Source organism: Varanus komodoensis, unplaced genomic scaffold, assembly GCF_004798865.1.
Source record: "Varanus komodoensis strain SLA01 unplaced genomic scaffold, ASM479886v1 scaffold8, whole genome shotgun sequence".
Taxonomy (NCBI): domain Eukaryota; kingdom Metazoa; phylum Chordata; class Lepidosauria; order Squamata; family Varanidae; genus Varanus; species Varanus komodoensis.
This window is the reverse complement of record NW_025336481.1, coordinates 17,847,914-17,863,576: the sequence shown is the minus strand read 5'-3', so window position 1 is coordinate 17,863,576 and position 15,663 is coordinate 17,847,914. Positions and strand designations below refer to the sequence as shown.

General features: G+C 38.1%; 1 protein-coding gene across 5 annotated transcripts in view; it reads right to left on the bottom strand.

Moving 5' to 3' along the window:
- Positions 1–2,335: 2,335 nt before the first annotated feature.
- The window catches only part of TNRC6B (trinucleotide repeat containing adaptor 6B), a 147,883-nt gene continuing 134,555 nt past the window's right edge, over positions 2,336–15,663 (bottom strand). For all 5 annotated transcript variants that reach the window (XM_044454837.1, XM_044454839.1, XM_044454838.1 and 2 more), the window contains one exon: positions 2,336–15,013. In XM_044454837.1, coding sequence (XP_044310772.1) covers positions 14,626–15,013 — 388 coding nt within the window. In that variant the 3' untranslated portion in view covers positions 2,336–14,625. The remainder of the gene's footprint in view (positions 15,014–15,663) is intronic.

Below are 15,663 nucleotides of genomic sequence, written 5' to 3'. Positions count from 1 at the left end.
GTTAAAGTGTTTGATTGAACCCTTGGTAACTTACTGAGTTTGCTCATCACTTTGATAAAATTGCACAGATCCAACACAAATTGGATGCCACAGTTAATGTAGTTCCTTTAACAGAGGTATCCAGGACACAATCTGGTCCCATTTTGGTGGATGAGTTGATCATTAAAATCAAGGAAAGGATTCACACCTCAGTCCTGGAGGCTGTGAATGCCTCCCTGAAGGAAATAATCCTAGCTCCTTTAAGAAGGCTGTGATCAGGCCATTTTCTAAAAAGATGGATTTGAACCCAGATGTGAATTATGGACCAGTTGCTAATATCCCCTTCCTTTATGCAGGTGGTGGCCAAGCAGCTTCAAGCACTCTTGGATGAAAAGATTAGATCAATTTCAATCAGGTTTCAGGCCTGGTTTTGGTATAGAAACTGCCAGGGGAGTGCAACCCTGTTGATTCTCCTGGATCTCTCAGTGGCTTTTGATACCATCAACCATGGTATCTCTCTGGATAGGCTTGTGAGGCTGGGAACTGGAGGCACAGCTTTGCAGTGGTTCTGCTATTTCCTGTCTGGCTGATTTCAGAATGTGGTGCTGGAGGACTGGTGCTTTGCACCATGGCAGTTATGCCAAGGAGTACCTCAGGGCTCTATTTTATACCCCATGCTCTTCAACATCTACATGAAATAATGGAAGAGGTCATCCAGAGGTATGAAGTATCACCAATATTCAGATAACATTCTGATTTACCTCTCTTTTTCATCAACAAGCAGTGACTGTTCTGAATTGGTACCTGGGCCTGGTACTGGACTGGATGAGAGCCAATAAGCTGAGAATCAGTCCAGACAAAATGGAGGAACTGTTGGTAGGTGGTTCAATCTGTCCAGTTGGGAAATATCAAACCTGTCCTGGATAGGCATGCATTCCCCCTAAAGGACAGGGTTTGTATTCTTGGGGTGCTCCTAAGTCCCGAATTATTACTGGAATCACAGGTGGACTCAGTGACTGGGAGCACCTTTTATCAGCTGAGGCGACTTTACCAGCTACAACCCTATCTGGACAGGCAGAGCCCAGCAACAGTGATCCATGCTCTGGTAACCTTTCATTTGAACTATTGTAACAGGGTTGCCTTTGAAAACAGTCCAGAGACTTGAATTGGTATAGCCCAGGCACTATTCAAAGTGCCAACATTAACATTTAAAGTCCTAAACAATGTATGGCCAGACTATCTGAAGGGATGCCTCCATCCAAATATGCCTGCTCAAACACTGAGATCAGCAGCAGAGGTCCTTCTCAGACGGCCTGCTCCAAATGAAGCAAGGAGAGGGGTCTTGGTGGTGGCACCCCATTTGTGGAATCGGCTCCCCAAAGAGGTGCACCAGGAACTCACTCTGTTCCTTTTGATGCCAGGTGAAAACATTTTTATTTACCCAATATTTTAGCAGTTAGATTTTATATTCATTTATACAATATTCACTTTACCTCTGAGATTTAGCTGTGATGGTGTTGGTGGGATTCTGTACTATGCTTTATGGTGTTACAGTATTAATAGGATTATTTTTATTAGTATGTTTTATATTAAGATACTTCTTTGTAAACCACACCCAGGGAGCTTTTGAGCTGATGGGTGGTGAAGAAATGTAAATGAATAAATGTTAAGACTCCCTTAATGTAAAAGAACAATGGTTTTTCAATAAGATAATGTAGTACAGTGACTAATCCCTGAATATGGGTGAACCACATCAGTTTCTGACACAAATAGCATATCTGTACAAACCCCTTCAGGGCCGAACAAAATGTGGCAATGGAGATGCATATTTGTTTTTACTCTCCCCTCTCCTCAAATATATTGGGACAATATGGTCTGCAGAGCTGTGTGTGCATGCACACATGTCCATGTGCAATTCTTCCTTCCATGCCATATTCTCAGTTAAATCTCCCTTTCAAATCTATTTTTATCAGTATGAAAAAATGTAAGTCTGTGCAAGTACAGTTTAACCTCTCAAATATATTTGCATTTATGATTTTACTTGTTCTTCTGCACTGTAATATAATATAAACCATTATGTACTTATAAAACTAGAACTTTGTCTTCCTGAGAAAGCTTATTTGTTCATCTGCAAGTGCAACTTGAAGCACAATCCATGCAATACAATCCAGGACATTGAAATTATTTGTGACTGAGAAGACACTCAAGGAAGAAGGTAAAACCATCTGTATGAGGTGCTACAAAGAATGTGAATTGAATATGTCCTGCAGCCGTGACACAGAGCCCAGAAGGATTACATTCCAGTAAGTGTTATTTAGACTTAATAAGTAAAATAAATTGTCAAGGAGCCACCAAATTAAATGCTTAGCAGCCAAACACATTTATTAGTCTCTTTTTTCCAGGAACCCAAAAATATTTTGTAGTTATAATGTAAGCAACTGAGTTGCACATAATACAATCATATTTAAAAAAAATAAAATAAAAATAAAATAAAAACAAAAGCTGTTTAAAAGCAAAACAAAACAAAAACCCTTCAGAAAACGTAATATATGTATTACACCATCTCTCAATTTCAATGAAATGACGACGACTTAATTCCTTATTACTCTCAACTTGTCACACTCCAATAAAACATCACCCTTTTGTTGGTTTGAAATCCAGCATGAGGAATACAGTACCTGCTATGGCAAAATACACATAAATGCAACATTTCAGCTTATTTGTACATTAGTAGAGTTTAAACATTTTATTGTCTTTTTAAGTGAACCAGTGATTTTAAGTACCACTATACTAAAATAAAAATAGAGAAGAGAGGGAAAAGGGGAGGGCAGCATGCCATGCAAGAGCACAATGTGCTGAGTTTCTGTGTCCATGTGAACTCCTAGGATAAAAAGTAAACTGAAATTAAGGTTATACTGAGGGGAAATTAAGAGTAAACTCTAGTATGAAGACGTATTGTGCCTTTTCCTATTTTCCACTGTCCCGCACAGCTTGGATGCCCAACAGACAAATGGAGATGGGTATGTTACTTCAAGTATAAGGAAAAATACTAATAGGTATCTTTGCAAAGAGCCTCAATACAAGTATCCACTATTATACCTGCGTGATGAAGGGACAGTGTTTTTAGGCAATACCATTTCAGCTGTACCTTCGTATTAGCTATTTATGTGCAAAGTAGAAAAGCTGCCTTTTCTAATCCAGATGTTTTGGACATACAGGACTGTTTGCTGTACAAATAAGGCTAGATGGAGTTAACTTCTTTCGTTTCCTGTTAAGACATTTTGCACAACATGGCTTGCTCACCAGTAATGAAGCAAAATTCACAAAGTTGGATATCCACCATTGGTCAGTTTCCTGATCAGTTCTTTGTAAACATAGCCCCACAGGAGCTCTAAATTAAAGCAGCATGTCAAGTCTCTCAATAGTGGAAGCTAAAGTACTTCTTAACTCTTATCCCACTGCTTTCCTTTACCCTCCCACCAGAAAATATTGTTGCTGTTTTCTACTTTAAAAAATTAAGTATTTTCCAAAGCAAACAGTGCATAATTATTAGCAGAGCAAAGCTGTTGTGGTTGTGTTAGGATATTTGCACTTCATTATTTCCATGCTGGTGGAAGGTGGAATCTAGTGTGAGCATACAAAAGCATAGATCCTGTGGATAGACCCCACAACATTCTTAATTTGATCTCTGTAGAATTATTAATCATCTAACAGTTGGGGAAAGAGTTGCTTCTGGGAGAATAAAAAACAGAAAAGAATGGGAGAGTGCCTAATATGGAGATTACAAATAGAGAATGGAACTACATCTTAGGTTTTCCAAGATCCAAATCCAAAATCCTGGGCTCAATATGCACATCCCTGAGATGCATGTCAAAGATTGAATAGAAAAAAGTGACACTATGACCAGAAAATGGAGAAAGTAGCAAAGGCTCCCTGACATCTAGGGGATTTATTCTAAACCTCTTCTTCCACCCCACCTCCCAAATTTTTTTGGAAGGCTGTAAGGCATATTCACAAGCAGCTTCTATTAACTAACATCCTCTACTGGCATATAATGGCTTGTGCGAAACTGGGAATGAGGCAGCATATATTTATCAATCAGGCAAGGAAGCTGGGATAGTGTCCCTCTATTTAATCAAAGTACTGGAGAATTCTTGCCATTTTACAGCCCTCATTCAAACTGTACAGTGACACTTTGCGATGGTGGCAGGAAGATATGCTCTTCTACTGTAGGATGAATCTTAACTAAAAGCCCACATCTAAATAAAAGTGGAGGAAATAAGACACACAAGAGATGGGAAATCTTACATACTTAAAAGAAAGTGTACTTTCTTTAAAATGTACCTGTTAAAGATGCTATCAAAAGAAGGAAGGAGATAATAAAGCAGTGCGAATGGTTCAGCTCTCTAACTTCTTCCTAATAGTTAAAAGTAATTTAGAGTATCTGATGGCTTAAATAGAGATTCCTCTCCCATTCTCTATATAACAGTATGGGAAAGGAGGTCTCCTGCTAGGTATACCTCCATATAATAATACTTATAAAAAGTACTTTTTCTTTGAAGCACTTTGCAAAATCCTTTAATCAATCCTCACAAAACCCCTGTGAGGTAGGAAAGTATTATTATCCCCATTTTGCAGATGGGGAAACTGAGGCAAAGGTTAAATTACTCTTGCCCAAGGCTAAAGGAGGGAAGAGTAAAGGCCAGGATTAGGAGTTTCAGCTTCTCGAAACAGTCTTCAAACCACCAGGGAAAGTTAAAGAGTATCACCTCCTTAAGTATGAGAGAGAATATAAGTATTCCAAAAGGCTGGTTATAGTAAAAGGTAAATATGCACCACGAGGTATTTTGTGACAAAGAGCTGGAACCTTTTTTTCTTTTTAAAAAGGCATCTACCAGAGTAGAATCCTGATAAGATCGTATCAAGCAAGGCAAGTATGCATGTGAAAATGAGTGATCAAGTCTCTTATTCATTACAGTACTGTGAACACCAACAAAATTGCTCCATGAAAAACACTGACTTACAGGTAGGAGAATATCTTAGTTATGATACTGCATTCCAACATAATGCCACAGTGAACCAAGGCAGACACCATAGTTCACAACACCCCAAAGGAGACAATCAAGGCAACACACCTTCATTAACATGGGAAGCAGCCTCTACATTTTGGGAGGTAAGCATGTGAAATGTGTTGCCTTTTACAGCAACTTCCTGCCATTAAAATGATAGACAGACCTACAAGGCCTTTAATATTAATTTCCTTTTAGCATTATTACTATCATTCACTTCCATTTTAATAGTGATAGCATTACCTGGACAAATCACAGATGATCACTACCATGGTTAGTCTTCCTTGATCAGTTCAGATCAGCATTAGAAGACAGATAATTTACTAATGCCAGAACAGTATATAATCTACAGCAATTCCTGGTTGGTATTGCTATTCAAGTTGCATCTGTGATGGGAATTTTTAAAAAATTAATATAAAAGTTTCAGAAATGCAAGAGGGGAGAAGCGATATGGTAACTCCCCTGAGGAATAAGGACATTTGTAATGAAGAATAAGCAGTAGAGTAACCCTTAAGGACAGTGCTTGATGTGCCATTTCCTGAGGTTGAAAAGAGGATGGAGATGTGGTGGTGCTAACTTCTCTTCTTGGGAAAAACAGGGGTGTTTCATGTCATGCTGCTGATTCTGATCTAACACTGCATGGCAAGAATGCATAGTCCTGTGGAACAGGAAGAAGTTACATATTTCTGAAGCCAATTTCTAACACACACACTCCAAAAATATTTGCCTCACAATCAAAGTAGTCCTCCCATGATGACATCAACCTCTTCCATTTTATATGGATGTGTGAATTCACTGGACACAGAAACAGTTTCAAAAGTTTAGCAGGGCTCTCTTTTCCTCCCCCGAACCATCTCTTGCTGAATGCATAGTTTACAATTCACTTACAAGATAAAGAAGCAATGCTGACCACATATGGGACCTTTTTTTTGTTTGAAAAAGAAATAACCTCTTCTTAAAGTTCAGTATCAAAATTCACATTTGCATAATAATACATTTCAAGGCCATTAGAGAGGAATGAGAGCGAAGCAAAGAAAGCTGCTGCATCTCTCCTACTTCTGTCTTCCTGAATGGAACCGAAGAGAGCCTGCTACAGCTTTCATTTGGGAAGGGAGCTGAGAGGTGCTACAGCAGCTCTTAATTTTGTATACCTTGCTTTTGAGGTGGGGAGAAGAAGAGGTGGAATATATATGAAAGAACAAATAAAGAGAGACACTGCAGATTCCCATGTTAAGGTACAAACAGCTTCAAAGAAACAATTACTTTAGATTTTTTTAAAAAAAAACTAACACAACACTTCTTTCTCACCTTTTCAAAAACATCTTATTTTCTTGTGTAATACCCTGTTCATTTAAATGGCAACATTAAGTGTGCTAGAAGTTATAGGGTAGATTTTTTTCTTCTATCATCAGGACACTGACAGAGAGGGCAAAAGTGTGCCTACACCAATGACTGGCAGAAGCTACAAAATACCTTCTTTTCTACATGCATAAATGTGTCTCAAACATCACTGCGTTTCAGTATTCCAGTGCTTAAAAAAAAGGTTAAAGCAAGCCACATACACAAATGTAGTAGATACATAATACAGGTACAAATTCAACCAGCAACTGAGAGCTAGCCTAAATAAAGTCAACTTATGTGAAATAAAACCCATCCACACCTGGATGCATCTGCCACACATGACTGCATTATGTGTAGCTTAGAGACCAGCCGCAAAAGACACTGTTTGTCAAAAGGTACCAGCAGGCTGGAATCTTTGCATTTGACCTTTAGAGAGAATAAACTGACCATCATTTCCCCCGTCAAGCCCAAGTACTCTCCTTGAACTGACAGTCACATACTCACAAAGGCACATTCAGAGATACCACATTTAACTTACTGCTTGGTTAGAACTAAATCAACAAACAAAAACCCAAAAAACCCACAAGGGAATGTTAAGCGCTTATATCCCAGATCCCATACTTACTGACCCATCAAGAAGCATCACAATGTATCACTTCGTGAGACCCTACTCTACCTTCAGAAGGTACATATTTCTTTAAGAAGTTAACACCTCTTTTTTGCATAAATGATTTTTTTTTTCATTTTTGGCTTATACAATTTGGAATACAACACACCCTCACTATAAAGCTCTGTTGTAAGGCTACTCCCTAAAGTAAGGCTGCTCTACCTTGGCTCCCTTTTATTTCCTTGATTCCCCTCCCGCACAAACTGCAAAGCACTCAGCACTTTATAGAAAAGGAAGGTGAGCCAGTCTGGCTGGGATAAGGGAGGAGAAGAAAAGCACTTGATACTCACAACCATGCCACAAAAAGTATTATCCAGCAAGCTAAGCAATCTTTATAAAGAGAACTCGGCTAAAAGTTGCATTTTCCTTAACAGAAAACATCCAATATTTTTTTCAGGTTAAAACATGGTAAGAGATGAGGAATTTCGTTCTTTGAATGCATTGACTAATACCTAAGATGAGGCACTAAGTGCTTAAAAACACTTCTTGATCAACTTTGCCCATCTTTATTGTTTATCTATGGGACATCTTCCCCCATCCCTATCTTTTTCTATTCCACACACAGCCAATAATGTGTCAAAAATTATCCACAGGTTGCCTAGCACAAAGCTTTACTTTCAATGACCTGGAGTGCACTGGTTTGTATTAAAATAAATGGTTGGTGGGCTCAAATAAAACACATCCCAACTCTATGGATAAAAAATAAAAAAGTATAAAGGATATGACTTTGACTGTTACTACTACCAAATATATGAAGAGGAAATTGGCTTTTAGTTGAGGTTGATTCTTTTGATCCTTCTATGGCCCATGTCTTTTATGAGATTTGTAAATATATGCCATACTGTACAAACAATCTCAAGAAGCAAGCATGTTGACACTGTTACATAAATCAGAGATTTGGTTATGGCCACTGACTCCATTAAAACATTCTCCCAGCCATGTGGGAGCTGTTTTATCTGTCAGAGGACCTTAGCTAGCTGGGAACTGTCCCTAAACCATGAACCATGTGGTCAAAGTGGATCATATGGGGCTTTCCCATAGAAACAGGACCCATACTTGGCTAGGAGAACATTTGAAGGGCACGTGGTCTAACATTTTAGGGGACCTGCCATTCAAAAAACCTGATTAGAACTTTCCCTCCTTTTCTAGTATGGGAGGGGAAATAGTCATTCTAACTGACTACTGCTTATTTACGTTTTAACAATGTTTTAAAACAGAAGTTCTAACCTTTAATAGAAAATCTTCACTCACTCCCTTATGAGCACTACAAAACTTTGTACAAGGCTGCATGTTCAAAACAGATTAACAATTAATTTATGACCAAATTGTATGGATCAGACTGAAGGGTACTGTATTTTTGCAATACTTCACCAGAGAAGGTTTAGGTCTTTGAGATGGATTGCTACAGTAGGAAATTCTGCAAAACATTCCTGGAGAAAGATTAGACAACAATCTTAGGACTCTGTTGCCTAAACCTTATATACAGCAGCTGCAACGGTAAGGTTTAATATACTATCAAGCCACACATCTACATGACTGCCCATATCATTAATATGGAGAATAATCAGCAGGGATATGAACAGCTATTTTGGGGAGGGGGAGATTAGGGAACCCAGTATTATAGATTCTATACATAGTCCTTCAGCTAATGAGATGCAAATCCGTACATGTTGCTGAGAGCATGTACTGATTTTAGCATGCATAATTTTAACTGCATTTGGGGGAAGCATTTCTATTGTATCCAGAATATTTTTGTCATTGTAAATGTATAATTAAGGTAAGAATTAAGAAAAAGCTACATGGAACCTTTTGAAGGGAGACCAGAGTCTCTTAGTCACCTAAGGTTATAAAAATAAGGGTACACGATTTGTAAACTACTGTTCATATAGCCAATAAAAGGTATAAATAGAAGAGACAAAGTAACATTCAACAAGGCAGAGTGGAGCACAGAATAAAGAGAAGCCTGGCTTGAGGAAGAGTCAATAGTTCTTGCATTTGCCAGTTCAGGGACCTGCAACTGAAATTAATCTGGAAATGCCTTCCTGTTTACATTCACTTAAGCTATCAGCAGTAAGTTGAAGAAAAATTATTCCAATTTATGGTAACAAAAGGCTTTTAATCTTTGATGTGGCTACCAAGATGGACAGCTATCTTTCAAAACAAGTGGCAGAAGAGAAACATGTTTTCAAGTTTCTCTTGATAAAAAGAAGCTAAGCACTAAGAGAAAGCTCACAGTACCCAGTTACATAAATGTTCTGGGAAAGGCTACAACTTTTACCAATGAGTTTGCCATTTTATGTAGGTTTCTGGAAATAGGGTCATAGTATTATCCTAGGACGGCTCTCATAATAAGGCAAAAGAGGAAGACCAAATCCATTTAAATCATATTTTGAACCTGACAATATATATGTCCAATCTAGGCTCTATTTTAAACAGGGTGAGGAAAAATAGAATGATTGAGAAATTAAAAGTTGACTTAAGTTGGGCACATGCATTTACAATTATAAGACTAAAACATATTACACAAGTCTTGCTGTAAGCAAGACTTTTTAGGAGAAAAGGAATAATCTGACATGGTGCTTCAAGCTGTGAAGGGTATATATGGGCAATTCTAAGGTCTCTAACACCCCATCCTATTCTCTCCTTTTTTTGTGGAACACATATGAAGATGTGGGAATACCATCCCCACAAAACAGCTTTTAAAAACTTTTTTCCTGTCCACTGTCATTTTCAGATTCCTTCTTTAAAGTAGAAGCTATATTAAGCTACTTGCTACAAACATTATTTGCTACCTTATGCATATTTTGATTTCTCATATGGATCAGCCAAGCTAGTGCCAGTCTGTCCTTTTGGGAGAAAAGGGTTCTTGAGTATAGTTTGGTGCTTTCAATTCTCAAAATGATCACTTTCACAGGCCAGATAGAACCTGTCAGATTCAAAACACAAACAGCAACTGGAAGCCTATATTGCTATGGCTGAAAAAGGAACAACTAAATATTTCCAACATTCAGAAATGAAAGGGTGCTAGGATATTATTTTAGCTGACTTTTTAAAAGAAATGCGACATCTTCAGTATGCATAGGTTGAAATGCTGAGAGGTAATGGATAAGTCTACTCTTTTCAGCAGTTGTCAGCCAAAGTTCTTATCAAGAAACAAGCTTATGATATTCTTTAATTTTTGAAAAACTAAATAGTTTTATTCTGGGAGCCTGTCAGCCAGTAAGTCAAGGTTGTTCACAAAGCATTCAGGTAAAAAGCTTCCTTTCAAAAAAATAAAAAGAATCTTTTCAGTAGCTGATCACACAAAGTATTCAGTTGAGAGAAACAACACAACATACAGCTACAGATGCCAACTGATGCCACAGAACATTAAGCATTATTTCACACTTTTCTATTTCCCTACACTGAGATAGTAATAATAAAACCATGAGTGCAGTAATGTGTGTAATATGTGTGTTTTCCCCATTCAGTTATCAGCTTACCAAACAGGTAACTGGTGGTAGTTGTGGTGGGGGCCTGTACCACTCTTCACACATTCTGGCTATTTTACTATATGAAGAGTATCTCAAAACAAGAAAACAGTAATGCATGAGATTGCCTTAGGTTTTCCAAAGAATACTTGGACATGTACACTTGCACTTTATATGTAACTCTTTGCAAAACAGGCCTTTGAGGCTTTTTATATGCATGCTCAGAGCAATTCTTTCAAATTAGAAAGACGAATTTATTAATGTCCTTGGGAGTGACTGGACTGCATATGTCCTTTTGCAGGATGCATGGTGTATTACAAAGGCACTAAAGCGGTTTGTGATTCCATTCTATCTAAAAAGCTTCAAGCAGATTAAGTCCTTCTCTCTGTGTGTTGGAAGTTAGGAGCTAACCATCTGAGAACAGAGTTTCAGTAACCGATTCTCAAAGATGGAAGTCCTGATGTCTGGCAGCAACAGCTAATGTATCTTATCTCCCTCCCCAACCCCGCAAAACTTCTAATTTACACATCTCTGGCTGAGCAATGAAGAAAAGCAAACATCAACATCTTCAAAATGATGATTAAAATCAACCAAGACAATTTTGCTTCAATGTACACTTCACTGGATTTTTCCATAGTCATTCCTTTTTCTCATTTGCTGTTTTAAAATGAATACAAGTTAAAACTGCTCCATTACTGGAGCACAATAAAGATATCGCCTTTCTGAAGCACTCTGTCAATTTAAAAGCAGTTTCAAGAAGCACCATCCAATAATCTGAACAATTCCTTTTAGCTGTGGTTGACTTACTGAGTCTAACCAAATGCATTTTATGTATTTTTAATTATTTTTTCTTTTTCTTTTTTTTTTTTAAAAAAAGGTGCTTGGAGGAAGATTAAGTTCACTGTGAAATGATCAGTTTCATTCATACACAACCTTCTCCCACATTCAACTGCACACACACCACCACTTGAGACTAAGCTCTACATGTATAAATCTTCTCACAACTTGGACTTTTAAGAATATATTGATTTTTGTTGCTGCTGTTGAGATTTCTTTTATAATCATTTTGTACTTTTAAAAAATTTTGATCCCCAGTTCTAACAATTGGAGTTTGTATTTGCTAGGTTTTATTTTTCAATTTTTTTTTTTGCTTTTGTAAAGAGAAACAAAACTTTTAAATTTTTTGAAGATTCAGGAACTTGTAAAAGTTTATGAAAGAAACAGCCATCTATCTAGGATAAGGTAAAGGTTAAATAAACCATCTTCAAAAACTGGCTTCCTACCCTAGAATTCCTGAGAATGCTTGCAAATTTAAAGCAGGAAAATAAATGTTAAACACAAAAACACTGTTAAATGCTCCCAGAGTTAGTCTTCATCTCATATATATATATGTGTGTGTATATATATATATGCGCACACGCACTTTTTGGTCTTTTTTATAACTTTTAATTTTTCCCTTTAAGCTTGTGATGGAAGAACATTTTAGCTTTTCATTTTTTAAAAATATTTCATATCCCTCATTATGTCTTGTAAACAAGAGGGGCTCTAGCACCCGGCTTTCACCGTAGTATCTTAACGAACTCAAGAAATCCAAAGTGCAGGCAAAGGGACCATAGGTCAGTTTGGGAGAGAGTGGTAACACAGTAGTGAATCAGCTTGCGTGTCAACTCACATATTAAAACACTCAGCTGTTTCCTGGGACATGAGGTGCTGCATTCTGATGTTCTCCCAGCTCAGGGCGTTTTCTATACTTTATCCTGCATTTTTCAAAATTGAGGCCCCAAAGACAAATACACCTGTTTAAAGAACAGGCATGTCTAACGGTTGAAATGGAAACAGAACTGGCAGGAATCCATGGGGGGGGGGGGGACAGGACATTTTGCTTCAATATGAGATCGAATGTGAGGAAAAGAAAAAAAAAAAAGGAAACACTTAAAAGGTCCACATATGCTGCAGTTTAAATGAACAGTATCTGCCTCTATTTACTGCCAAACTTCACATCAAAACAATAGGCAGATATAAATGCAGCATTCCCCTTACAAGTCCTCTCAGTGTGATATTGGGTTCATGTACAGAATTCACAAATTCCTCCCTCTTGACATAAATGTAAAGATTTTTAACTTTTGTGATCAATACTTTTAAGTCATATACCAGGTATCATGGTATTTTTTAGTGAAACTGTTGAAGGAGAACAACACTTCTATTATGATCCCATACAATATGACCTGCTACTTCCAAGTGCCAGGGTATGTAGATAATTGCTGGTACAGAATATTGCAGCACTTTGTTATTCAGTAAAATGTACAGTGAGTGAAAAGCCAGAGCTAAGTTCTAACACTTCAAAGAAGAATGCCTCCATCTCCCTCCTGGTTTGTATCCTCTTCTGCCCACCTTCAAAACTGCTTTGTGTAAAGGCAATGTTTGCTACAGCTTTCTTCACAACAAACAATTCTGTTCCCAGTGCACACACTGGCTCTCTTTTGAATTAATGACAGGTCTCCCCTATCCTGCCCAGAGTACTACTATACTGTTGTTAAAACAAAACAGAAAACAATACAACATACAACCTTTCTTTAAATACCAACAATAAAAAGCAACAGTACAGGGAAAAGTAAAAATAATAAAGGTGCAATACTTTATAAACAAAAGAAGTATTTGCTAGTTATATGCCTGCCTAAGCAAAACTTAAGCAAGACATACACAGGAAAATACACAGAGAAAAAACTGCTCAAAGTACACACTGGTTTAAGAACATTCGTAAGTAAACGTTTTTGTCAGTGATGGTCTGGTGCTGTAATACACCTAGGCCTGGCACAGGTAATGCTCACCATGGAGAAAAGGAGAACAGAAGTTGCTGCATGTGCTTTCTCAGTAAGAGACAGGCCAGCAAACTACTGACATTTTAGTTTTGTCACAGGGAGCAGATCACTTAAGAAAATACAGTTCAGCCTGATGTTTTGGTGGATTTTTGGAAAAGAATCTTCATGTAAAGACTTGAGAAACAGATACAAGACTCCATTCTTAAGGACTGCAGAAGCTTCAACCATAAGATAGGTCTTTGTCACAAAGATATGTGATGCCCTTTTTCTCTGGTTTCCTTGGAAAGTGAAAGGCCTTGTCATAAAAAAATAAGCTTCAGTTTACTCAAAATGTCTCATTAGAGACAAATATACTTCTAGACAAAACAGAATCCCACCCCCAACCCCTAAACTCCCACACTGGCACCCATCTCACCAAATCCTTAGGATATGGCAGTGTTTTGCTCTATGACAGGGTCAGAACAAGATTTGTACTGCACTGACCCTGTTAAAATAAAATACCACCGACAGATTTTAATACAGGTCAATTTGATTTTGCATCAGTCACAGGCACCATCATTATTCCATTAAAGAGTCTAGCCAAATAGGTTGCTGACCAACAGCAATGCAGCTTTCCAAGACAAAAATGCACACATGCGCGCACACATGCACAATCACACACACATACATACTCAGAAACATACACATGGGCAGTTACATGTGCCAGAACAAACTGGTATATATCAACCAGCCAATCACAAAGTGTTTTTTTTTCCTTTTTTGTTATTTAAAGTGAGGCTCCGTCAAGTTTGTCCCTCCCACCCCCCAATTCTTTTGAACCCCACCCCATCCCAACATAGTAGACCTAAGGACGGAAACACACCCAGTGCAAACAAAGTTAAAAAGCTATTTTTCAGTATATATGTTTCTTAGCAACAACTTCCGTATAACATGAAAAAGTGAAAAACTAGAAACTAATTTTTTTAATTTTTTGTGTTTAGATTTAAATGGTATGTGTACTTGCTTCACATTGTCTTTCTAAGTTGGCGTTCATGATTCAAGTATTTCAAGAGTGATATGTTCTCTTTTTGGATTCATATTCCAAACGAAAAAACTGAAGTTATAAGGGAGGCAACTATGTGCTCAGACAGTCCTGTCAATGACCCACCTTTTTTCTCTCTCTCCATTTTCTTTTTTCCTTTTAAAATGTATTTATTGCAAGTTGAAAAAAAAGAAAAGGTCAAGTTAGTGCTGCTGCTGTTCCAAAAAAGGTCACGAGGTCAGAGTTGAAAGTTTTAAGTTCAGATTGAATCCGACCCTCCGCCTAGAAGGTCTCCAGGTAGTAAGGGAGCAGGGCTTCCCATCCTGTGGGGATCTTCTACACTTTGAACCCCCCATAAGCTTGAAGAATAATTGGGAGGGCCCCATAATGAAGCACCAGCAAGGTCACCCCCACTGCTGCTGCCACCACCGCTGCTCCACTGCCCAAGCCCTGTTGACCCACCAAAAAGATTCAAAGCAGGTCCAACTGGATCTGTCTGATTCTGTCCTGTCTCTAGAGATTGCCAGCCTGCTGCAGGTGCGCTGGGTGTTGCTGCAGGTGTAGGAGGCTGAGCTTGTGCCAGAAAACGACTAACCTCCTCATCTGTGGCAAACTCAGCCAGGATGGTAGTGTTTCCCAAAACGCACCTACAAAGGAAGTGGGAGGGGGGAGGAGGAAGAGAAACACATTCACATTATCATCATCATCAACAAATCACAATACCTGAACAAAACTCAGTTTTGAACATATTATGACAGGAAAAACTATGTAAATTAAGAGGGAAAATCAGTTTGCATGGTAGAAGAAGTGTTTACATATTTCCTCTATCTTCCTTTTTATTATTTTCTAGAAGCCCCTGCTTCCTTTAGAAGGGGAAATGGTTTGCTTGGTTAGATTATTTTGGTAGATTTTATTTTAGAAACTGGCAGGCCAAGTACGCTATTTGAAAATAGGAATGTTGTAAGCATTCTTAATGTGTCACCCACATTTGATCAAATGCCCACATGAACAAGGTGTCAGGTGAACAAGACCAGGCTTATATCTGACACTCACCTTACAAATGTGAATACCTGTTGCTTCCCCCACCCCTGTGGGCCCACAAATCTTACCTTGGGTAGGAGAAGAGGGCAATGGCAGGAAAGTTCAAGCATCATTGAGTATTTCACATGCACACACATAGAATTTTTCAAAAGACCGGGCTCCCTTCAAGATGAGAACTGGGGATGAATGTGTATCCCTTTCACTTGTCAAGAATATACCACTCACAATTTGGGTTTTAAAAAAGTTCTCAAGTAAC